This window comes from Pan troglodytes, chromosome 4 (genome assembly GCF_028858775.2).
Source record: "Pan troglodytes isolate AG18354 chromosome 4, NHGRI_mPanTro3-v2.0_pri, whole genome shotgun sequence".
Classification (NCBI taxonomy): Eukaryota; Metazoa; Chordata; class Mammalia; order Primates; family Hominidae; genus Pan; species Pan troglodytes.
The window spans coordinates 154,724,178-154,749,158 of record NC_072402.2 but is presented as its reverse complement, the minus strand read 5'-3'; the positions used below and the strand labels follow the sequence as shown (position 1 = coordinate 154,749,158).

At 43.2% G+C, this 24,981-nt stretch overlaps 1 protein-coding gene across 5 annotated transcripts in view; it reads left to right on the top strand.

Moving 5' to 3' along the window:
* Nucleotides 1-477: 477 nt before the first annotated feature.
* Nucleotides 478-24,981, top strand: part of HAVCR1 (hepatitis A virus cellular receptor 1) — a 75,482-nt gene continuing 50,978 nt past the window's right edge. For 2 of the 5 annotated variants that reach the window (XR_008548122.2, XM_016954110.4), the window contains exons 1-7: nucleotides 478-751; nucleotides 1,599-1,780; nucleotides 4,096-4,428; nucleotides 6,965-7,261; nucleotides 10,474-10,581; nucleotides 16,892-16,947; nucleotides 22,216-22,330. Coding sequence is in view for 4 of the 5 variants with exons in the window: in XM_016954110.4 (XP_016809599.2) it covers nucleotides 1,735-1,780; nucleotides 4,096-4,428; nucleotides 6,965-7,261; nucleotides 10,474-10,581; nucleotides 16,892-16,947; nucleotides 22,216-22,330 (955 nt within the window). In the remaining variant the exon portion in view is untranslated. The remainder of the gene's footprint in view (nucleotides 752-1,598; nucleotides 1,781-4,095; nucleotides 4,429-6,964; nucleotides 7,262-10,473; nucleotides 10,582-16,891; nucleotides 16,948-22,215; nucleotides 22,331-24,981) is intronic. The other 3 variants (XM_063811613.1, XM_016954109.4, XM_016954111.4) reach the window with 2 other exon arrangements.

The following is a 24,981-nucleotide window of genomic DNA, read 5'->3' as shown; positions in this document are numbered from 1 at the left end:
GATGGAGTTTTGCTCTTGTTGTCCAGGCTAGAGTGCAATGGCTTGATCTCGGCTCACTGCAACCTCCACCTTCCAGGTTCAAGCAATTCTTCTGCCTCAGCCTCCTAAGTAACTGGGATTACAGGCGCCCGCCACCACCCCCAGCTAATTTTTGTATTTTTAGTAGAGTCGGGGTTTCACCATGTTAGCCAGGCTGGTCTTGAACTCCGGACCTCAGGTGACTGGCCTACTCGGCCTCCAAAAGTGCTGGGGTTACAGGCACGAGCCACCACGCCCGGTCAAGAAATGAATTTTTAAACTGCCATACAAAACACTATGCTAAGATCATCCACTTCCCCATGAACCCTGTCATAAGCTGCAAGATACAGACCACCACTGCCTCCTTGGAAGTTACTGAATTCTTAGACCGGAAGAGGAGTTAATGAAGTACTAGGCAAGCTTACTCATGTTTGCATGGTTTAATGATTAAGAGCAGAAGTCAACAGCCCGATTTAACGCATGTGGGTGCTTGACACAGAGCCTGCTATATAGTATTCTCCAAAAACCTTAGCTAGTGCTATTAGTGCATATGATGTAGGTTTAGTTTTCCAAGTTTTTCCGTGGCCCTTTTTGCTTATTATATCAATCCTTGGTGGGAGATAGAGGAAGCATTTTTAGTGCTATTTTACAACTGAGGAAATAGAGGTTTGAAGAGAACTCAGGAACTCTCAGGGTTACCCGGCATTGTGAGTGACAGAGCTTGGATCTGAACGTAAGTCTGCTCCAGACTTCTGTTTCCTGAAGCATTCTCTTGAAATCCCTTGGTAAGGAGGTATAGTCTGAAGCATGTTGTCCAGGAGCATGAAAGGTTAGGCACAGTGATTCACATTCACTCTCAATTTCTCTTGCTAATGGCAAACTTGGCAATATGACTGTTAAGGCTAGGGATAAGTCGTTGTGGCCATTGAGTAGGAAAAGCTCCACGTCCACCAGAGGCCCAGTTTACTCTGAAAAGCAAGTGCATCTCTGCCACTGGAATGCTGGCATTTGCTCTCGTGCTGCCATTGAGCCACGCTGGTTCTCTGCTTCCAGTTTCCTTTTCTTTTCTTTTTTGTTTTTTTTTTTTTTGTTTTTTGAGACGGAGTCTTGCTCTGTCGCCCAGGCTGGAGTGCAGTGGCGCGATCTCGGCTCACTGCAAGGTCCGCCTCCTGCGGGTTCACGCCATTCTCCTGCCTCAGCCTCCCGAGTAGCTGGGACTACAGGCGCCAGTGACCACGCCCAGCTAATTTTTTATATTTTTAGTAGAGACGGGGTTTCACCCTTTTAGCCAGGATGGTCTCGATCTCCTGACTTCGTGATCTGCCCGCCTTGGCCTCCCAAAGTGCTAGGATTACAGGTGTGAGCCACCGCGCCCGGCCCTGTTTCCTTTTTGTTTGTTCCCTGATACCCTGTATCAGGACCAGGAGTCAGTTTGGCGGCTATGTGTGGGGAAGAAGCTGGGAAGTCAGGGGCTGTTTCTGTGGACAGCTTTCCCGGTCCTTTGGAAGGCACAGAGCTCTCAGCTGCAGGGAACTAACAGAGCTCTGAAGCCGTTATATGTGGTCTTCTCTCATTTCCAGCAGAGCAGGCTCATATGAATCAACCAACTGGGTGAAAAGATAAGTTGCAATCTGAGATTTAAGACTTGATCAGATACCATCTGGTGGAGGGTACCAACCAGCCTGTCTGCTCATTTTCCTTCAGGCTGATCCCATAATGCATCCTCAAGTGGTCATCTTAAGCCTCATCCTACATCTGGCAGGTAAGTGAGTAGGTGCCCTGGGCGGGAAGAAGGGAGTAGAGGGGGGTTAGAAGCCAGAGAATGGGGTAAGGGAAGGGGAGGGGATGGTGGTGGTGGATTAATGTAGATGTTCTTTGGGCACCGTTGTATGGCTATGAGTTAACTAGTGAGCAGGACCAGAATAAAGTTTTAGGCCAAAGAAATTGCTTAACTGCTGTGAATTACAACATTCATGGCTAAATGAACAAGGCAAGATGCAGCACAGTGTGTCACATGCTGCCGTTTGTGTTTAAACAAAAAGGGAGTGGTTAGATGTATATGCATAGACACATGTATATAGGAAATAGTGACAGTGGGTACTGTGGGATGGGGGCAGAGGGTGGGAGGTGGAGGGAGGGTTAATCCTTATTGTATTTTTTTGTGCCTTCCGATTTTTTTCAGCCACATTCAATTCTCTTTCTTTCTTTCTTTCTTTCTTTTCTTTCTTTCTCTCTCTCTCTCTCTCTTCATGAGGTCTCACTCTGGAGTGCAGTAGGGCAATCTTTTTTTTTTTTTGAGACAGAGTCTCACTATGTCACCCAGGCTAGAGTTCAGTGGCGTGATCTCGGCTCACTGCAGCCTCTGCCTCCTGGGTTCAAGCAATTCTCTGCCTCAGTCTCCCAAATAGCTGGGATTACAGGTACCTGCCACCACTACCAGCTAATTTTTTTGTATTTTTAGTAGAGACAAGGTTTCCTCATCTTGGCCAAGCTGATCTTGAACTCCTGACCTTGTGATCCACCTGCCTCGGCCTCCCAAAGTGCTGTAATTATAGGCGTGAGTCACCGCGCCTGGCCTAGTTGGGCAATCTTGATTCACTGCAACCTCGACCTCCTGGGCTCAAGTGATCCTCCCACCTCAGTCTCCCAAAGTGCTGGGATTATAGGCGTTAGCCACCACACCTGGCCTAAGTATTTTATTTTGAAATAAACACTTTAATTCAAAACATTCTATGAGATAAGGAAAGAGTAAAATAGACATATCCTAATTTTTAAACACAAATTTCTGGAGCGATATATGCCTTTGGGATTATGGGGGAAAAATAATCTCTCATTATATACTTCTATAACCAAATTGTAATAGCATGCATTATATGTGTAATCCAAAAAAATGATACTAGTATTAGGCAAAATTAAACAAGAATTTCTTGGTGGCCGGGCGTGGTGGCTCACACCTGTAATCCCAGCACTTTGGGAGGCCAAGGCGGGCAGATCACAAGGTCAGGAAATCGAGACCATCCTGGCTAACATGGTGAAACCCCGTCTCTACTAAAAATACAAAAAAATTAGCCGGGCATGGCGGCGTGTGCCTATAGTCTCAGCTGCTGGGGAGGCTGAGGCGGGAGAATGGCGTGAACCTGGGAGGCGGAGCTTGCAGTGAGCCGAGATCACACCACTGCACTCCAGCCTGGGCGACAGAGCGAGACTCTGTCTCAAAAAAAAAAAGAAGAAATTCTTTTTAGAAAGACTTTGTCTAAAAAAAAAAATTAAAAGAATGCTAGCATAGAAAAATGCTTATAATCTCAAATTTTAAAAATTCCAGCTATATCAGCTAACTTGGAAAAAGGGGAAAAACCTTCCAGCTATAATGTCTATTTACAAGGCTGGGCATGGTGGCTCATGCCTGTAATCCCAGCACTTTGGGATGCTCAGGTGGGTGGATCCCTTGAGGTCAGGAGTTCAAGACCAGCCTGTCTCTACTAAAAATACAAAAATTAGCCGGGCGTGGTGGCATGTGCCTGTAATCCCAGCTACTTGGGAGGCTGATGCATGAGAATTGCTTGAACCCAGGAGGCGGGGGTAGCAGTGAGCCAAGATCTTTGCACCACTGCACTCCAGCCTGGGTGACAGAGCAAGACTCTGTCTCAAAAAAATAAAAAATAAACAATTAAAAAATGAATAAAATATTTTTTTAAAGAAAGTAAAACAAGTAAAAAAAATTAAGAGAATTTTTTTTGGGGGGAGAGGGAGACAGAGTCTGCTCTGTCACCCAGGCTGGAGTGTAGTGGCACGAGCTCAGCTTGCTGCAACCTCCGCCTCCCAGGTTCAAGCACTTCTCCCTGCCTTAGCCTCCTGAGTAGCTGGGATTACACCACTACACCCCGCTAATTTTTGTATTTTTTTTTTTAGTAGAGATCGGGTTTTGCCATGTTGGCTAGGCTGGTCTTGAACTCCTGACCTGGGTTGATCTGCCTGCCTTGGTCTCCCAAAGTTCTTGGATTACAGGTGTGAGCCACTGTGCCCACCCAAGATGAAATAGTGAGGGCTCATTCTCAGTTTGTCTTTTCTTCTTTGCAGATTCTGTAGCTGGTTCTGTAAAGGTTGGTGGAGAGGCAGGTCCGTCTGTCACACTACCCTGCCACTACAGTGGAGCTGTCACATCCATGTGCTGGAATAGAGGCTCATGTTCTCTATTCACATGCCAAAATGGCATTGTCTGGACCAATGGAACCCACGTCACCTATCGGAAGGACACACGCTATAAGCTATTGGGGGACCTTGCAAGAAGGGATGTCTCTTTGACCATAGAAAATACAGCTGTGTCTGACAGTGGCGTATATTGTTGCCGTGTTGAGCACCGTGGGTGGTTCAATGACATGAAAATCACCGTATCATTGGAGATTGTGCCACGTAAGTTTTTCTTTGATATTTCTTGCTAGTTAATTGAATTTTCTGTTTGGTAGTAATTTTCTTTTTTCTTAATAGGGAAAGAGGAGGTTCCCGTAAGTCCTGTTTTTAAATAAACTCTTGTTCTTGGGAAATAGAATAACTTTTGTGTAGATGAAGTTACAAGGCCAAGCATAATTCAAGGTCAGGCTAGAATCAGCAAACTAGCTCCTACAGCAGTACAATTGTTCCTTGATATCCATGGGAAATTGTTTCCAGGACCCTCTTGATACCAAAATCTGCAGATGCTCAAGTCCCTTATATAAAATGGTGTAGTATTTGCATGTAAACTATGCACATAGTCCCATATGCTTTAAATCATCTCTAGATTACTTATAACACCGAATACAATGTAAATACTATGCAATTGGTTGTTTTACTGAAATATTTAGGGAATAATGACAAACAAAAAAGTCTGTATTTGTTCAGTACAGCAGACAACATATCCTTCTTTTTCCACCATACATTTTCCATCCAAAGTCTTGGTTATATCTACAGATATAGAACCCACAAATATGGAGGGCCAAATGTACTTCAAACATAGTAGTTGGCCCAAGAAATAGCATTTACTGTTCCATAGTAAAATACAGTGAATATTTTTATCAAGCTGAATTTATTCACCTTGAGGAACTGTCCTTTATTATTTTTTTATTTACTTTTTTTGAGACAGAGTCTCGCTGTTGCCCAGGCTGAAGTGCAATGGCACAATCGTGGCTCACTGCAACCCTCTGCCTCCCAGGTTCAAGCAATTCTCCTGCCTCAGCCTCCCGAGTAGCTGGAACTATAGGCAGGCGCCACCATACCCAGCTAGTTTCTGTATTTTGTGTTGAGATGGGATTTCACCATGTTGGCCAGGCTGGTCTTGAACTCCTGACCTCAGATGATCTGCCTGCCTCAGTCTCCCAAAGTGCTGGGATTACAGGTGTAAGCCACCACGCAGGGCCTTTTTTTTTTTTCTTTTTTTGAGATGGAGTCTCACTCTGTTGCCCAGGTAGCAGGCTGGAGTGCGGTGGTGTGATTGCTACTCACTGCAACCCCTGCCTCCTGGGTTCAAGTGATTGTCCTGCCTCAACCTCCTGAGTAGCTGGGACTACAGGAGTGCATCACCATGCCCGGCTAATTTTTAAAATTTTTTTTGTAGAGATATGGTTTCGCTATGTTGCCCAGGCTGGTCTCAAACTTCTGGGCTCAAGTGATCCACTTGCCTCGGCCTCCCAAAGGGCTGGGCCTACAGACATGAGCCACAGCACCCAGCCTTGCTGCTGACTTTTTGTTTTGTTTTTTTGAGACAGAGTCTTTCTCTGTCGCCCAGGCTGGGGTGCAGTGATGCGATCTCAGCTCACTGCAACCTCTGCCTCCTGGGTTCAAGCAATTCTCCTTCCTCGGCCTCCTGAGTAGCTGGGACTACAGGTGCGCACCACCATGCCTGGCTAATTTTTGTATTTTTAGTAAAGATGGGGTTTCATCATGTTGGCCAAGCTGGTCTCAAACTCCTGACCTCAGGCAGTCTACCCGCCTCGGCCTCCCAAAGTGCTGGGATTGCAGGCGTGAGCTGCCGCGCCCGGCCGTTGCTGTTTCTTAATGAATCTTCTTCCACTAAGGTCTTACAATGATAGTAGAACCCAATACTTATGACCTTAAAAAGCTATGTCTCTATTTTCGTTTTAATTAAGAGGAACTTTAATTTTCAGTCTCTTAGCTTTTGGGCTTGGATTGTTTCCCTTATAAGGGTGAGCAAGATGAGGTCAATTCTTTTTTTTTTTTTTTTTTTAAGACAGGGTCTCGCTCTGTTTCTCAGGCTGGAGTGCAGTGGCCCAGTCTCTACTCACTGCAACCTCCACCTCTGGGGTTCATCAATCCTTATGCCTCAGCCTTTCAAGTAGCTGAGATTTCAGGCACGTGTCATCACACTTGACTATTTTTTGTAGAGATGGGGTTTCGCCCTGTTGCCCAGGCTGGTCTCGAACTCTGAACTCCTGAGCTGAAGTAGTCCACCCACCTTGGCCCCATAAAGTGCTGGGATTACAGGCGTGAGCCACCACTCCCAGTCTCTACAAAAAAAGTTTTTTTAAAAATTATCCAGGTGTGGTGATGCCTGCATGTAGTCCCAGCTACTTGGGAAGCTGACACAGGAGGATTGCTTGAGCCTGGGAGTTCGAGGCAGCAGTGAGTTGATCATGCCACTGCAGTCCGGCCTGGATGACAGAGTGAGACCCTGACCCCAAAAAAGTGCTTCAGTGCAAATATGAGGCATCTGTTCTTATTTGCTGAATATGCATGCACCTTTCAATACATCTGCTTTTCTTTTGGAAGGAGGGGTATGTCTCCAAGGCCCTCTCCTGTCACAGTTTCTAGCTGGGCAATGACCAAGATTGACAGTTCAGGAAGTTAACTCCACCTAGGGACAGTCTGTTATTGGTGTGCTAGGGTACAGTTCCAGCCTGAGGCTCTTGTTTCTTGTTTGACTTATGCTCACTCTCATGTTGATTTCTGACTCCAGCCAAGGTCACGACTACTCCAATTGTCACAACTGTTCCAACCGTCATGACTGTTCGAACGAGCACCACTGTTCCAACGACAACGACTGTTCCAATGACAACGACTGTCCCAACGACAACTGTTCCAACGACAATGAGCATTCCAACGACAACGACAGTTCTGACGACAATGACTGTTTCAACGACAACGAGCGTTCCAACGACAACGAGCATTCCAACAACAACAAGTGTTCCAGTGACAACAACGGTCTCTACCTTTGTTCCTCCAATGCCTTTGCCCAGGCAGAACCATGAACCAGGTAAAACAGATGTGTTTGGAAGCCCAAAGGCCTTCTAATGAGGAGCTGCGGACCATCCAGGGCATTGTATCAAGGTAGAAGGACAGTCTAGAGTGAGGGGTCTTACCTGGGTTTCAATCAGGGTCTCCTCAGGGTTTGTGATCCTCCCCAACTCCCAAGTTGTATGCATCTTTTGCACCAATAAGCATTTTTGGAGTGAGGGGACCCATTGCTTTTTGTCAATTCTCAAAGAAATTGATTATTAACCAAAAATAGCTGGACCACTGATGTAGAACATCTAACAGGGATACTGTGGATCTGACTCAGCTAGGTATGACTTAATGATGAAAACACAGGGAATGCCAGAGAACCAAGGTCAGATAAATGAGATTGTGTCCTCACGAAGAGCTCTGAAGAGAGATCATTTAGTCCATTCTGAAAGCAGATCTTGATTTCAGAGAAGTTAACATTTACTGTTTTCTATCTACCAGGCACCATGCTTCATGCATTTAATTCTTAGGATAATTATATCCACTGTAGGTGTGGTTTATAATTGTGAGAACTGAGACACAGTCTAAAAGTTCATTGTTGAAAGTTACACAGATAGAAGCCAGGTGCGGTGGCTCATGACTGTAATTTTAGCCGAGGAGTTCAAAACCAGCCTGGGCAACATAGTGAGAGACCTTGTCTCTACATGGTGGTGCATGCCTCTAGTCCCAGCCACTTGGGAGGCTGAGGTGGAGGAATCGCTTGGGGCCGGGAGGTCAAGTCTACAGTGAGCCATGATTGCACCACTGCACTCTAGCCTGGGTAACAGAGTGAAAAAGAAAGAAAAGAGAAAGAAAAAAAGAAATTTACACAGATAGATAGTGGTCGAGTCAGGTTTTGATCTCTGTTAGCTTGAAATAGGGCCAGTACTTTTAACTACTGGATCATGCCTCCTATTATCAGCACTGAGTTTTATGTTTGGATGAGTTTGCCCTGATCTAACATTTTTACTGAAAAAAACCCTTAAACAACCACACTGTCTTTTCAGGGTAGTCAATGACTTACACATTTTTACTTCAAAGGTCCTTTAATTTATTTATGTACAGTGGAAATTGCAAAAGGTGTGATTTATACTTAGGAAAAAGTAACATTGGATTTAAGGGCTTTAGGGATTTAGAATGTACAGTTTATTTTTTTCAGTTCAGGCCATATAGTTGATACTTCAAATTCCCTGTAAATAAGACATTAGATTTAATACAAATGGAGGATAACTTGACTTATAGGTAGGGAAATAGCTTGTCATTCTGAGGACAAGTATAGGTTCAAATCTTCCATTTTTGGGATTTAAAAGATAACTTTTAGTGGATATTCTCAAAGCCCTCAGAAATCCATTGACCCCTTAGGGTGGCTCTGGATTCTGAGGAGTAACAAATGTCGCAGCCTCTTAGCTGGAAAAATCTGATGGAACGTATTGATTTCCCTTGACTCCCATTGAATTGTGTGTTTAACCAGGAGAGATCTGAAGGGTTGGGCTAGTAGCTCAGTTTGAAAGAGAGGGTGTTAATTAGGTCATACCTGGGATTTTAGAGCCATAAAAGTTTTGTAAGAAAAACAGTTTTGTTCCAGGCAGCCGCACACACTAGAGAGTCTGTTAGACTTTCTCAATGTTGATTTCACTTTTTAATACTTAGCTTGTGTCTGCTAAGGTGGATGGATTAGTGGACTTGTTTTGGAGAACATCCCCAAGTCACTGATTTCATTTAAAGCCGAGATTTGGGAGAAAGTTGCCTTTCTCCTAAGAGTTGGTTTATATGGCTATAACTTGGAGGATGGTATCACTTGAGGTTATTCTTATCTGGATAGTTTTCTAAAGAGTTTGCATGAGTTGAACATTACAGTCCAGGAATGAGAGAACCCTGGAGCAAATAGAACGCAGGGACATTTATCTTTGCATCCAATCCTCCCTGCTCAGTGCCCTTAGTACCTGCTCGCTGCCTAAAACATCCATGGAACAATTGTATGTATGGTTGTAGGAGCAGTGGAGAAAAGAAAGATGCCATAAGGAACTTAGGAAAGAAGTTAAGCTCAAGAGATCTTTTGCACAGAACTCAACTGGGTACAGACTGCCCACGTGACTCTCCTGTGTTGTTCTGTTTTTCGTTCCGAAAGAGAGCCACATCCTCTTACAGGTTTGAGCACTAGAGGAAAACAGGAAAAAGTTGAGAACAGGAGAAAGAGTGATGTTGAAAAGTGAAGTTATTGAGACTGTGGTGGAGAAAGAGAAACAGACCAGTGAGAGGCAATAAGGAAAGCCAGGTTTGGGAATTCATCCAGTCACCGTCACTAATTGTCTCTAAATTTCTGTGGTGCTCTAAGAGAAGGGAATCATGTAAATGCTTTGTGAAGAGGCAAGTGATCAACTTTGCAAATAAGGTGAGATATCTGATAGGAAATAAAGGAGGGATTTCAGGAAAGGAAAGGGGAATGTAGCCCTATGCTGGAGAATTCCTAATGGAAGCTTTACCGTGAGAAGTGTAAGATGAGTCAGAAAACACAGGAAATCACCCCTAAAGGAATGACTAGAATGCAGATGCAGAAGGAGCTGGGGTCAGGTCCTGCCAGGAACCTTACCTTTAGGGTTGTAAATCATTACTAAGGCTGACATTGGGCAATATTGTCAGCTTTAAGAGACCTCAAGGAATTAATATTGTATCTATTCTCTGTTAGTTATTAGATGTGTGGGTAATTGAACTTGAGTAAGGCCAGGAAACCCAGAATGGGGCTGTTGTGAAGGGGGTAGGGCATGTTAGTGCAAATTCCTAAGCCCCCATTTTCTGAAAGTGAAATATCACTTGTATGAATAAAATAAAGCTTAACTGGGTATTCTACATAAAATGCCCTGTTGTTGGCTTTGTCTATTTAGAGGGAACCTGGGAGTATAGAAAGTTTGAGATAATCGTATATATTGACTATGTGGAACATTATCTAGATCGCATTTCCTCGTGTTAATGAGATAATTAGATAGCAGGGCAATGCCTGAAGGCCATCTTTGAATACATTTCTAAGAGGAGCCGAAAGGTTCAGAAGTGGGTCGGTAGAAGCCCTGCATGCCCACTGTGGAAGGCCAGGAGAAGGGCCCATGGAAAGGTGATGGTAATTCCTGATTCTAGTTTTGTTCTTTATTTTTCTTTGGGTGCACATTTTCCTCCACAAATGGAACAATTCTTCCATTCTTTTCATTCCAGTAGCCACTTCACCATCTTCACCTCAGCCAGCAGAAACCCACCCTATGACACTGCAGGGAGCAATAAGGACAGAACCCACCAGCTCATCATTGTACTCTTACACAACAGGTAACTGCGTTCTCTTTCCTGAAGACCTGGGATCATTCAAACCTTGATAACCATTGACTTTGTTGAGAGCACATGCTCTGGAATACTACTGATCTGACTTGAGTGCCAACACCAGCCACACAGATCAGTCATTTGACTTGTACAAATATCTACCCTTTCTGAATGTTTTGTCATTGGTGTGTGTGTGTGTGTTTTTTTTCTTTTTTTTTCTGAGATGGAGTCTCGCATGGTTGCCCAGGCTGGAGTGCAGTGGCACGATCTCGGCTCACTGCAAGCTCCGCCTCCCAGGTTCACGCCATTCTCCTGCCTCAGCCTCCCGAGTAGCTGGGACTACAGGCGCCCGCCACCACACCCGGCTAATTTTTTGTATTTTTAGTAGAGTCGGGGTTTCACCATCTTAGTCACGATTGTCTCGATCTCCTGACCTCGTGATCTGCCCGCCTCCACCTCCCAAAGTGCTGGGATTACAGGCATCAGCCACCGTGCCCAGCTGTTTTGTCATTTGTAAAAAGGATGTAATACCAAGATCTTGCAGAATGCTTGTGAGGATCAAATGGGATGAAAGATTTGGGACATGGTTACAGGGGGTAAGTGATAAATATAATAGCAGCTATTATTATTATTCCTTAGAACATCAAGAATCCAAATGCCTGACTGCACAGATAGCTTATGTGATTTGGAAACATCCACATGCATATTACCTTGTTTTTAGAAATCAAATAGAACAACCAGTCTTGAATCTGAACATATTATTTTGACTTGATTCCTTGGGCCAGGGCCTTAAAACAATTAAATCCAGCCCTCTGATGTTTAGCTCAAACACCAGACCCTATGCTTCTGACAAGTCCCAGACCCCAAAAAGTACCAGGAGGCTTCCACTGACTCATCAAATTTGCATTTACATGAGCATTCTCAGATGGGGCTATGATTTGAATGTTTGTGTCCTCGCTATTAAGGGAACCTCCCAAACTGGGTTTTCTGTCTCTTCTCACACCACGTCAACAACAATCATCAACTCAGATGAAGACTTCTGTGACCGAATGTGTGGAGTTTTTTCCCCATACATCAAGCAGTGGACACCGGCTGTGTCTTTAATTCAGTTCTTACACTGTCTACCCGGAGAGAGGGTCATATCCCACAGGTAAGGGGCTCAGTCCCCAAGACTGCCCCTCCCAACCCCACCACACACACCAGTCACAAGTTCGGGTCTCTGGAACTTCTGAGTGGCCAGTTTCAAGTTGGGGTTCCCACAACCCTCTCTTTGGGTTCTATTAATTTCCTGGAGTGGCTTCCAGAACTCAGGGAAACACTTATGTTTACCAGATAATTATAAAGGATATTGCAAAGGATACTGATGATGAGATGCACAGGATGAGGTATATGGGAAAGGGTTCCATGCTCTTCCTTGGGAACTTCACCTTCTAGGAACCTCCAAGTGTTTGACTATCTAGAAGCTCTCAAAACCTAGTCTTCTTGTACTTTTTTTTTTTTTTTTTTTTTTTGAGACGGAGTCTTGCTCTGTCATCGCCCAGGCTAGAGGGCAGTGGCATGATCTTGGCTCACTGCAACCTCTGCTCCCAAGTTCAAGCAATTCTCCTGCCTCAGCTTTCCAAGTAGCTGGGATTACACGTATGCGTCATCCTGCCCGGCTAATTTTGTATTTTTAGTAGAGATGGGGTTTCATCATGTTGTCCAGGCTGGTCTTGAACTCCTGACCTCAGGTGATCTGCCCACCTCAGCCTTCCAAAGTGTTGAGATTACAGGCGTGAGCCACCGCACCCAGGCCTTTTGGGTTTTTATGGAAACTTCAAGACATCAACATTCCATCCCCCAGGGGCACAGGGAAGGACTCTCTCTGGGAAGTGTCTTATGACCCACAATCAGAAAGGCAGGGGAAATTAAAGTTCTGCCTTGTCAGGTGAAAGGAGAGCAGGAGAAAGTCCAATATTGTTTCCTGAGGTCAAACATACTTACCATGATAAGAAAAGACTATAATCAGGGATATGGAAGTTATGAGCCAGGAACCATGCACAGACCTCTATCTATCTATATATGTATGTATAATCTCATAACACCACACCCTTAAATTCATGTTGATAGCTAATTCCCAATGCAAGCATTAAGAGCTGGGGCCTTCGGAGCATGATTAGGTCATGAGAGCCCCGCCTTCATGAATGGAATTAATGCTCTTATAAAAGGCCCAAGTTACATTTTCTGGATGGGAGAGAAACAATAAATTAATTAGTTAAACAAAAAGAGGCCCAAGGGAACTTGTTTGACCCTTCCTCCATATGAGAACAAATAGAAGACACCATCTATAGGAAAGAGGACCCTCACTAGATTGAGTATTCAGCCTGTGCCTTGATCTTGGACTACCGAGCCTCGAACTGTGAGCAATAAATTTCTGTTTAAATTACCCAATCTAAGCTATCTTATCATAGCAGCCTCAACAGACTAAGACAGATAAGTTGAGGACACCCACACCAACATCAAAGAGGCATGCCCCTCTGAGATCCTGCTACTCTGCTCCAAACAATCCTTACTATTCTTTCAAATCTGAACAGGCCTCTTAGAGTCTCTGCTCCTTGGAAGTGTGGAATTGACCTGTCTTTCCTTGTGTTGGAGAAAGGTGATGCTGAAACCTGTCATCTTTCCCAGCTAACTCTCCTTGTTTCCCTTAGTGGTAAGCTCTGGAAGTGCCCTGTGCTGAGCTCCTCTGTGATGCTGAGCTGGCTCTGTGTCCTTGTGTGGCATCCAAGCAAGGTCACGTCTTGCAGGCCTCCTTGTGTGTATGACTCATTGTACTCAGCTGTTGCCAATCTGTAGGCAGCTGCTCCCCAGCCTGCATGGCCTACCTTTTTTGCCAATCATTCCTGGTAGCTGGTTAATTTAAAATGGACCTGCAGTGTGATTCACAGAGGGACTCATTCAACTGGGATTAGATAATGGTGACATTTCATTTTGAAAGTGTAATCCTTAGCACAAACTGTTTCCAGGCACAAAAGCAAAATGAAAATAGATAAAAACACAAGGTAACAGTGGTAGGAGCAGCTGCACCCCACTCTTTGAGAGTGTAAGGAGGAAGAAAGTAGGAGTGGGGAATCATTCTCTGAAATACTATGTCAGTGAAACCTGGTCAAAGTAGAGTTTTCCAGGGTGGAACAGATAGTGGAGCAGCTGTATCCCCAGGATTTGTGTGGTTGCTGCCATTTTGGCCATAGATCCAAGGCTCTTGGGCCAAGTTCTTACTGTGCCTGGGTTGGCCCTCAGTTGCCTAAAGGCTCATGGAAGCAAGGAATATTAGATCTGGAAAGGATTGGAGCTGTCATATGGCCCACTACCCACCTTTGACAGATGTATGTGCCAGGAAATGGATATATTATCTTGTTTAATTCTTTCAAGGCAGGCCATATTTAATGCTATTGCCAGATTGAGGAGGCGCTATCAATCTGCTTTGGAGACACAACTCCCATTTCAGCTATAAGTTACTAGTTCTGTGCCCACAGGAAAATTGTTGAACATTCCTCTTTGAATGATTAGAGTATATGATATTTGGAAAGTGCGTTGCATAGTATCTATCCCTCCCTCCTCCCCACTCCTCTTCCCATTATATAATAATAATAGCCTAGTGCCAACCACTTTACATGCATCATCTAATTTAATTGTAACAACTTGATGGGCTGTGTACTATTAATAGGTTGTAGTTCATGCGTACTGTAGCTAGAAATATATATATAGTAGTTTTCCCCTTATCTGCAGTTTTGCTTTTCTGTAGCAGTCAACTATGTTCCTCAAATACTAAGATATTTTGAGAGAGACTAAATTCCCATAGCTTTTATTACAGTTTATTTCTATAATTTTTCTATTATATTATTTATTGCTGTTAATATCTTTCTGTGCCTAATTTGTAAATTGAACTTTTATCATAGGTATGTATATCTAGGAAAAACATGGTCTCTATAGGGTTTGGTACTATCCTTGGTTTCATGCATCTACTTGAGGGCCTTGGAACATATCCCCTGTGGATAAGGGGGCACTACTGTATACACACACACACACACACACACATACACACACACCCCTTTATATACCTATACATACATACATAACTGTGTGTATGAAAAGGACCTTGAGTATCAAAGTTACATTGCTAACAGACATTGTCAGCATTGAACTCAAATTTTACCTGACTCCGGTCCATGCTGTTTTTCTGCATCACCCCATCCTCTTCCTGAGACTGTTACTTAAGGTCATAATACCTGTCACAAACAGGGCTGAGATTCTATATATTGCGTAAACCTACATATTGCTTTTGGCTTTCTTTTTTCCTTCCTTCCTCCCTCCCTCCCTCCCTCCCTCCCTCCCTTCTTCCTTCCTTCCTTCCTTCCTTCCTTCCTTCCTTCCTTCCTTCCTTCCTTTCTTTCTTTCTTTTTCTTTCTTTCTTTCCTTCTTTCTTTGTCTTTCTTTCTCTCTCCTTCCTTCCTTCCTCCTTTCCTCTTTCCTTTCTTTCCTTCCTTCCTTCCTTCCTTTCTTTCTTTCTCTCTTTCTTCCTTCCTTCCTTCTTTCCTTCCTTCCTTCCTTCCTTCCTTCTTTCCTTCCTTCCTTCCTTTGTCCTTTCTTTCTCCCTTCCCTTCCCTTCCCTTCCCTTCTCTTTCCTTCCTTCTTTCTCAGTCTCACTCTGTTGCCCAGGCTGGAGTGCAGTGGCACAATCTTGGCTCACTGTAATCTCCACCCCCTGAGTTCAAGCAATTCTTGTGTCTCAGCCTCCCAAGTAGCTGGAATTACAGATGTGCAGCATCATGCTGGCTAACTTTTTATATTTTTAGTAGAGATGGGGTTTCACCACGTTGGCCAGGCTGGTCTTGAACTCCTGACTTCAAGGGATCTGCCTGCCTCAGCCTCCCTAAGTGCTGGGATTACAGGCATGAGCCACTGCGCCTGGCCTTGCCTTTGGCTTTCTAGGAAGCCTCAGAAGCAGTAAAATGTAAACACAGTAATGTAAATGTTGGGGAGATATTAGTCCAAGTTTATTCATGTTGAGCCCTATAGCATTGTCACCAGTTACAGAATTTCATAGACCTAAGTATTTCCATTTCATAGAAGTGCAATGTGTTGTGTAGGTTATCAGCAGAGGCTCTTGTCACTTAATTAGAAATCATCATTTAACCATTTCCTGTGTATTTCTTTATCCATAAAAATGGGATTAAGGAACTAACTGGTTGTTAGAATGTAAAGTGTTCACTACATGGTAGATGCTCAGTAAAAAGACAGTTCTGTATTTGACCTATAGTTGTCTAGGAAGGCCAACAGAATATACTCTTTTTTTGGGACAGGGTCTCACTCTGTTGCCGAGCCTGGAGTGCAGTGGTGCCATCTCAGCTCACTGAAACCTCTGCCTCCAAGGTTCAGGGCTTCTCCTACCTCAGCCATCCGAGTAGCTAAGTCTACAGGCATGTGCCACCATGCCCAGCTAATTTTTTGTATTTTTTGTTAGAGATGGGATTTCACCATGTTGGCCAGGCTGGTCTTGAACTCCTGACCTCAAGTGATCCGCCTGCCTTGGACTCCCAAAGTGCTTGGGTTTATAGGCATGAGCCACCCATGCCTGGCTGAGAATATACTGTCTATTACAAAGCAGATATTTTAAGACATGTTGAAATTTTTAAATGTTCAACTCTAAGAGAAATGTATCTTATATAATACATAAAATCTTAATCCTTATATGGCATAATATGCTTGATCTGGTGGCTGCTGTATTTTCTAAAGCACTTCTAGATCAAAATGTAAGCACATCGGCAACAACACAGGAGTTATATGCCACCTGTTTTTGATATTACGGCATATTTTACTCCTTCTGAATATAAAACCAATATGATGTCCATTCTGAAAAGGGTGGTTCTGGTTTTTGGATGTACATGCCTCTGACCATTCATTTACAGCTGTTTAGATAGCATAAAAGTATTGATTGCCTTTAAATGGCATTCTTAACCTGGTTCCATGAATGGGCTTCTGTGATGACCCTAAAATAGTAGATAAAATTCATGTGTGTGCACATGCATTATTTTTTTAATAAAGAAAAAAAAGAGTCCATTTTCAAAGAGCCTGTGACAGAAAGGTTAAGAAATACAACTTTACAGGAGAAATTAATATAACATTAATAACTTGGTATGACTCTTGCAGTGCCTGCAGAATTTGATCATATTATCATTCAACTTTTCATCGCCAGAAGGTAATGTGAATATATTTAGTGTCTGCAGTGAAAATTTAATATTTTTTGTAATTCTAATTAAATTTCCTTCTTGTTGAGTAGATGGGAATGACAACGTGACAGAGTCTTCAGATGGCCTTTGGAATAACAATCAAACTGTAAGCATATTCCCCCCTATTTGATTAGCCGGATTCACTTGTATATCTCCTTGGAAGCAAGTTACATTTAAAGACTATGTCTGTAAGACTAGCCCACAGAATTTTTTTTTCTTCTTAAAAAAAAGTTGAAGAAAATAATTTGACTATTAAATAGGATGCTTTAATTTTTTTATTTTTTTTTTTGAGACAGAGTCTTGCTCTGTTGCCCAGGCTGGAGTGCAGTGGCGCAATCTCTGCTCACTGCAAGCTCCGCCTCCCGGGTTCAGGCCATTCTCCTGCCTCAGCCTCCCGAATAGGTGGGACTACAGGCGCCCGCCACCATGCCCGGCTAATTTTTTGTATTTTTACTAGAGCCGGGGTTTCACCGTGTTAGCCAGGATAGTCTCGATCTCCTGACCTCATGATCCGCCCGCCTCGGGATGCTTTAATTTGGAAAGTTCATTTAGGTGACCCAGTTTGTCAGAGATGCCCAAAGAGAATATGTTACTGAATAGCGTACTTAGATACATAGTACACAGACTTTCTGCTGGGAGAAAATAGGGGAAGAAAGAATGAGCTAATTTTTTGAGACAGAACATCACTCTGTCTCCTAGGCTGGAGTGTAGTGATGCGATCTCAGCTCACTGCAACCTCCGCCTCCTGGGTTCAAGCAATTCTCCTGCCTCGGCCTCCAGAGTAGTTGGGACTATAGGCGCACACCACCGCGCCTGGCTAATTTTTGTATTTTTAGTAGAGGTGGGGTTTCACAATGTTGGCCAGGCTGGTCTCAAACTCCTGACCTCAGGCAATCTACCCGCCTCGGCCTCCCAAAGTGCTGGGATTACAGGTGTGAGCCACCGCGCCCGGCCCGAATGAGCTAATTTAAGGAGAACAAGTTAAGATAACACACCAAGGAGGAATTCAATTATCAATAGGGAAACAGCATGCTTTGATGGGGTGGAGTAGAGGCTGCCCCAAACAAAAGTAAAATGTAAGTGAAACTAACATAATATGTTTATTTTCCTAATATATTTCCCCTACCTAATGACCATTTTATGTAGAAATTTTAAAACGTCTATTGATTTTTTTCTATACATAAACCTCCCCATGGGATGACTTTTTTTTCTTTCTTTTTTTTTTTTTTTTTGAGACAGAGTCTTGTTCTGTCACCCAGGCTGGAGTGCACTGGCGGGATCCTAGCTCACTGCAACCTCCTCTTCTTGGGTTCAAGTGATTCCCCTGCCTCAGCCTTCCAAGTAGCTAGGATTACAGGTGCATACCACCATACCTGGCTAATTTTTGTGTTTTTAGTAGAGATGAGGTTTCGTCATGTTGACCAGGCTGGTCTTGAACTTCTAATCTCAAGTGATCCTCCCACCTCGGCCTCCCAAAGTGCTGGAATTACAGGCGTGAGCCACCGTACCCGGCCCAGGATGATTTTTTAAGATAACAAAGTTCTAGATAATAACTTTGATTCTGTAAAATGTTCCCATACTTTTTTTCTCAGTGAACTTGGGAAAAATTTAAGGGACCTAGTCTTATGATGCTCATCAAAGTCTTCTACCTCCATGTAAGTTAGATAGATTTACTAATAAGATCTTTTCTTTTGGCTCCTGTAAGAAACAATCTGCCTTTTAGTATGTGCAAGTAACTTTTTGAAGTAACAAACAAAAAAAATCTGAGGTTATGAGAATAATCCTTCTGAGGTTTTTATTTTTTATTATTTATTTATTTATTTATTTATTTATTTATTTATGAGACAGGGTTTTACTTTCATCGCCCAGGCTGGAGTACAGTTTCACAATCTCAGCTCACTGCAACCTCCACCTTCCGGGTTCAAGTGATTCTTGTGCCTCAGCCTCCCCAGTAGCTGGGATTATAGGCACCCACCACCATGCCTGGCTAATTTTTGTGTTTTTAGTAGAGATGGAATTTCACCACGTTAACCATGCTGGTCTGGAACTCTTGACCTCAAGTGATCTGCCTGCCTTGGCCTCCCACAAGTGCTGGGATTACAGGCATGAGCCACCGCAGCTGGCCCGAGAATAATCCTTCTGATAGCCAGTTGTAAGAAATGACAACGTGGCCATTGTATAAAAAATTCAAAATGATCAAAGTGGGGCTATTTAGTGTAGAGCCAAATACCTTAGTGACATTGTGAATGCCATTACATGGCATAACATTTAAACATTTAGCAACTTGTATGGCATGCACTGATTGATCTGACATACTGGCTAAATATCAGAACTACCACCACGTATATGTTCAATGTGTTGACGTATGGCTAGATTTGTGCTGGATTTAAAAAAAACTCCTCAGGATAGTGAGGTTATTCTTTTCTTTTCTTTTCTTTTCTTTTGAGACAGAGTTTCACTCTTGTTACCCAGGCTGGAGGGCAATGGTGCGATCTTGGCTCACTGCAACCTCTGCCTCCCAGGTTCAAGCAATTCTCCTGCCTCAGCCTCCCGAGCAGCTGGGATTACAGGCACCTGCCACCACGCCTGGCTAATTTTGTATTTTTAGTAGAGACGGGGTTTTTCCATGTTGGTCAGGCTGGTCTCCAACTCCCGACCTCAGGTGATCCACCCGCCTTGGCCTTCCAAAGTGCTGGGATTACAGACGTGAGCTACCGCGCCTGGCCGGTGAGGTTATTCTTGGTCTCAGTTACCTACAGAATAGGTATGTTTAGAAGTAAGGGAAAACAATTTAGAGGCAGGTTCAAGGTTGGCAGTAGCAGAAACTTGGGCTTTCTGTGCCTTGACTGAAGATGTCAAGATGTCTTCTCCCAGGTATCTTGAAAACATGCAGAATACATTTTGACCCAGTAGGTCACTTTCCTGGGCTCTATCTTAAGGAAAAAATTGAACTAATAAATAAAAATGTATGAGGAGGATGTTCATTGTTAACAGTTATAGTCATGAAAATATTATAAACAACCTAAATGTTTAATAGTAAGGGATTACTTAGTTAAGCATGTGCACGTATTGCCGTAAAGAATGTAGTCATTGGCAGGGCACGCTGGCTCACGCCTGTAATTCCAGCACTTTGGGAGGCTGAGGCGGGTGGATCACCTGAGGTCAGGAGTTTGAGACCGGCCTGACCAATATGATGAAACCTCGTATGTACTAAAAATAGAAAAATTAGCTGGGTGTGGTGGCGGGTGCCTGTAATCCCAGCTACTTGGGAGGCTGAGGCAGGAGAATCGCTTCAACCCAGGAGGTGGAGATTGCAGTGAGCCGAGATTGCACCACTGTACTCCAGCCTGGGCAACAGAGCATAAGAATGTAGTCATTGCAGTGCATTTACTGACATAGGTTATAGAATGTTATAGTATGTTGGTTATAACACATTATTAAGTGAAAGAAGCTACTTTTAAAATAGTATACAATTAGGATATACTATAGTTCATATAGAATATAGTAATTATTTCTGTTAAGAAAAAAATCCTAGAAGGATAAAATTCTATAAAAGTATATAAAGCAAAATGGCAAAAGTGCTCATTTCTGGATGTTAAAGTTATGGTTTATTTATTTATTCGAGACAGAGTCTCACTCCATTGCTCAGGCTGGAGTGTGGTGGCACGATCACAGCTCACTGCAGACTCATCCTCCCAGGCTCAAGTGATCCTCCCACCCCAAGCCTCCCAAGTAGCTGGGACCACAGGCACGCATCACCACGCCTGGCCAGTTTTATTTTTTTCTGGAGACAGGGTCTCACCAAACTGGTCTCAAACTCCTGGGCTCAGGCTATCCTCCTGCCTTAGCCTCCCAAAGTGCTAGGATTATGGGTGTGAGCCACTGTCCCTGACCTGGTTGTGGTTTTTTTAGTTTTCCTTTTTTATGCTTAGCTGCACATTCTAAAATGAGCATGCAGTATTTGTGTGTTGTAATTAAAAAATGAAAGCAAAGCCTGCCTCCTGAAACCCCATTCTCCATCAACCCACATTACACTTCCCTCCCACCCTGTAGGTAAAGTAATAACAACATAGTTTTGCACTCCCAGACACTGGCTATGCCGCTTCTAAGCAAGCATGGCTCAAATGCTGTTACTCCACTGTATTCATAGTGTTTGTCAGGAAGGACCTGAAAGTACCCTTGCAAAGAACCCTATTGAATCTACTGTTGCTAGACATAGAAATAGATTCAGAGAGGCTAAATAGCTTGTCCATGGTCACATAGTGACTAAGTAGAAGACCTGGGATTCTGACTCCAGGGATTAAGATTTTACAGATGAGAAGATTTGTCCTTCACTCAGATTCTCCCCCTTCCTTCTATTAAAATACCTTCCCGGTGGGCTCTCTTTAGGATTAGAACTAAGCCATGAAATGGGGACCAGCAGGAAGCCAGGCACATTTCAGGCCTATTCCAGGAGGTGATGATCTCTTGTGATAGGCACCAGAAGACTTAAACAATTTTACATTTCTTCATGATTGCATAGCGTTGAATTGTTAATCATGGCCATGTCTGTGTGCAGCTACTCTCAAATCTATTTATTTAGATAGAGACAGAATCTTCTATTACAGGTAAAAAGACAAGTAAGGACTGTAACCAAGGACAAAATTCAATAACTGAGCACATTAAGATAACATCACATCAAGTCAATTTATATAAACAATTTTTTTTCTTTTTTTCTTTTTTTCTTTTTGAGATGGAGTCTCACTCTGTTGCCCAGGCTGGAGTGCAGTGGCGAAATCTTGGCTCACTGCAACCTCCCGGGTTCAAGCAATTTTTTGCCTCTGCCTCCCAAGTAGCTGGGATTACAGGCGTGCAGCACCACACCCAGCTGATTTTTGTATTTTTAGTAGAGATGGGGTTTCACCATGTTGCCCAGGCTGGTCTCGAACACCTGACCTCAGGATGCCTGGGCTCCCAAAGTGCTGGGATTAGAGATGTGAGCTACCATACCTGACATTTTTTCTTTTTTAATATCACAAGAGGATGTATTTGTGGAAATAGCCTATTGACTTTTAAAACAGTAAATTAAAAAATTTACATACAAACCCATTTTAAGCATACAGTTTTAGTTTTGACAAATGTGTACACCTATGTAAATACAACCTCAAGCAAGCTAGAAAACACCTCCGTCATTGTAAAATATGTTTTGCGTTTCAAGTTGTCCTAGATTTTCACCATATGGTTATAAACTGAGATCATTTGGTCTTACCCTTATGTTCCAGAAGTCCCCAAGCACCAATACAGGTAAATGTGGCTGGGTAAGTGATTCTGGGAAATGTTTTCTCTTCATAACTTTCTAACAAGATGCTTTTTTGATCTGTTGTTGTTTCCTCAGCAACTGTTCCCAGAACATAGTCTACGGACGGCCAACACCACTAAAGGAATCTATGCTGGAGTCTGTATTTCTGTCTTGGTGCTTCTTGCTCTTTTGGGTGCCATCATTGCCAAAAGTAAGTCATTTCGAGATTGTTCCTAAGGGACAAGGGATGTACAGCCAAATTGCCTGGGTTCACTAGTTTCATAAGTCACATGATTTTGATTTCACACGACTTCCCTTTGTCTCCCCAAATCCTCATTTGTAAAAGTCACATGGTAATACCATCTACCTCAAGGGGGAAGGGAAATGAAGTTTAAATGCATTGGTACCTACAAAGCACTAAGAATGGGAGCTGGGTGTGGGGTCTTATGCCTGTAATCCTAGCTACTTGGGAGGCTGAGTGAGGCAGGAGGATTGCTTGAGCCCAGGAGTTCAAGACTAGCCTGAACAACATGGTGGGACCCCATTTCTTAAAAAAAAAAAACAAAAACAAAACAAAAAAGCAAAACAAAACAAACAAACAAAAAAAACCATTAAAAAAAAGCACCAGCCAGGAGCAGTGGCTCATGTCTGTAATCCCAGCACTTTGGGAGGCTGAGGCAGGAGGATTGCTTGAGCCCAGGAGTTCAAAACCAGCCTGGGCAACATAGTGAGACATTGTCTCTAAAATAAAAGGAAAAGAACAAAAAGAAAAAGCACTGAGAATGGTTCCTGGCACATGACAAGTGCACAGCAATCTTAAACTGTAATTGTAGTTAGAAAGATCCTTTTGCCATAAATCTCTGTAAATCTCATGGAAGTTACATTCTAGTGGAGTTTTCACTTAAAACCACTATTTTTTAAACTTGTTATTTTTCAATTATTATTCCCCTATGGAAAAAATTTAATTCTATAAGAATTTTTTTGAGACAGAGTTTCTCTCTTGTCTCACAGGCTGGAGTGCAATGGCACGATCGTGGCTCACTGCAACCTCCACCTCCTGAGTTCAAGCCATTCTCCTGCCTCAGCCTCCTGAGTAGCTGGGACTACAGGCGCCCGCCACCACGCCCGGCTAATTTTTTGTATTTTTTAGTAGAGACGGGGTTTCACCGCGTTAGTCAGGATGGTCTCGATCTCCTGACCTCGTGATCCGCCTGCCTTGGCCTCCCAAAGTGCTGGGATTACAGGCATGAGCCACCACGCCCGGCCGAATTTTTGTATTTTTAGTAGAGACGGGGTTTTGCCACGTTGGCTAGGCTGGTCTCAAACTCCTAACCTCAGGTGATCCACCTGCCTCGGCCTCCCAAAGTGCTAGGATTACAGGCATGAGCCACAATGCCAGGCCAAGAAAAATTAAATACAGGTGTTCCTCAGTACCCTTGGGGGATTGGTTCCAGAGCCCCTTGATTCCAAAATCTGCAGATGCTCAAGTCCCTTATAAAATGGTGTAGTATTTGCACATAGCCTACTCACTTCCTCCAGTATACTTTAAATCTTCCCTAGATTACTTAGAACACCTAATATACAATGTAAATGCCATGTAAATAGTTGTTATATTGTATTGTTTTTATCTGTATTATTATTGTTGTGTATTAGTTTTATTTTTTTTTTAATTTTCAATTTGCGAGTGGTTGAAACTGAGGATGCCAAACCTGTGGATATCGAGGGCCAACTGTATCAAGAAATAGGAGTTTGTTGGGTAGTGTTGCGATCTGGAAGTCAACACACCATTGTGATATATAAGATTTATTTTCTCCGCCCTACAAGATCTAATTTTTTTCCCTGTGGGGGTGATATTGTTAAAATTTTGCAACACTCATTTAGCAGAAGAGGCACATGAGACACTGGGAGGGGAAACTGATAGCAAGACACAGACTAAAAAAGTAAAACAAAAGTCTTCAAAAAGCAACCACCCCAGGCTTCATGTCTCCCTTCTGCTAACTGTGTGTGTGTGTTTGTCTCAGTATAACCTGCCTCCCATAAAAGAACCCTAGTTAGCTATTTTGCAAGATGTGGTATTTGAAGCCATGACTGATTTAGTTCATGGGTCTGGGCAGAGGAGAATCAGAAAATTAAGAGTATGTTTGGCAAATTTGAGGAAGTTTTTATGTAATTATTTTGGAGCTTGGTTAGTCAAAGTTATTTAGAAATTGGGTAAAATACCTTGCAGGGAAGTTCAGACTTTCCCTCTGAAATTTCAATACTTGAGTATGCCAAAAAAAAAAAAAAAAGATTATTAGGAGATTAACAGGAGAAAATGAATACATATTTATTATGTGTACAGAAGCCACACAAAATATGAGATGGAAGAAAGGGCCAGATGACTGGAGCTTAAATACCCTTTTCTTTCTTTTTTTTTGGAGACAGAGTCTCTTGCTCTGTCACCCAGACTGGAATGCAGTGGTGTGATCTCAGCTCTGTGGGGGAAAAGAAAGAGAGATCAGACTGTTACTGTGTCTATGTAGAAAGAAGACATAAGGAACTCCAGTTTGTTCTGTACTAAGAAAAGTTCTTCTGCCTTGAGATGCTGTTAATCTGTAACCCTAACCCTAACCCTGTGCTTACAGAAACATGTGCTGTGTTGACTCAAGGTTTAATGGATTAGGGCTGTGCAGGAGGTGCTTTGTTAAAAATGTGTTTGCAGGCAGTATGCTTGGTAAAAGTCATCGCCATTCTCCAGTCTCGAGTACCCAGGGACAAAATGCACTGTGGAAGGCCTCAGGGACCTCTGCCCAAGAAAGCCTGGGTATGGTCCAAGGTTTCTCCCCACTGAGACAGCCTGAGATACGGCCTCGTGGGAAGGGA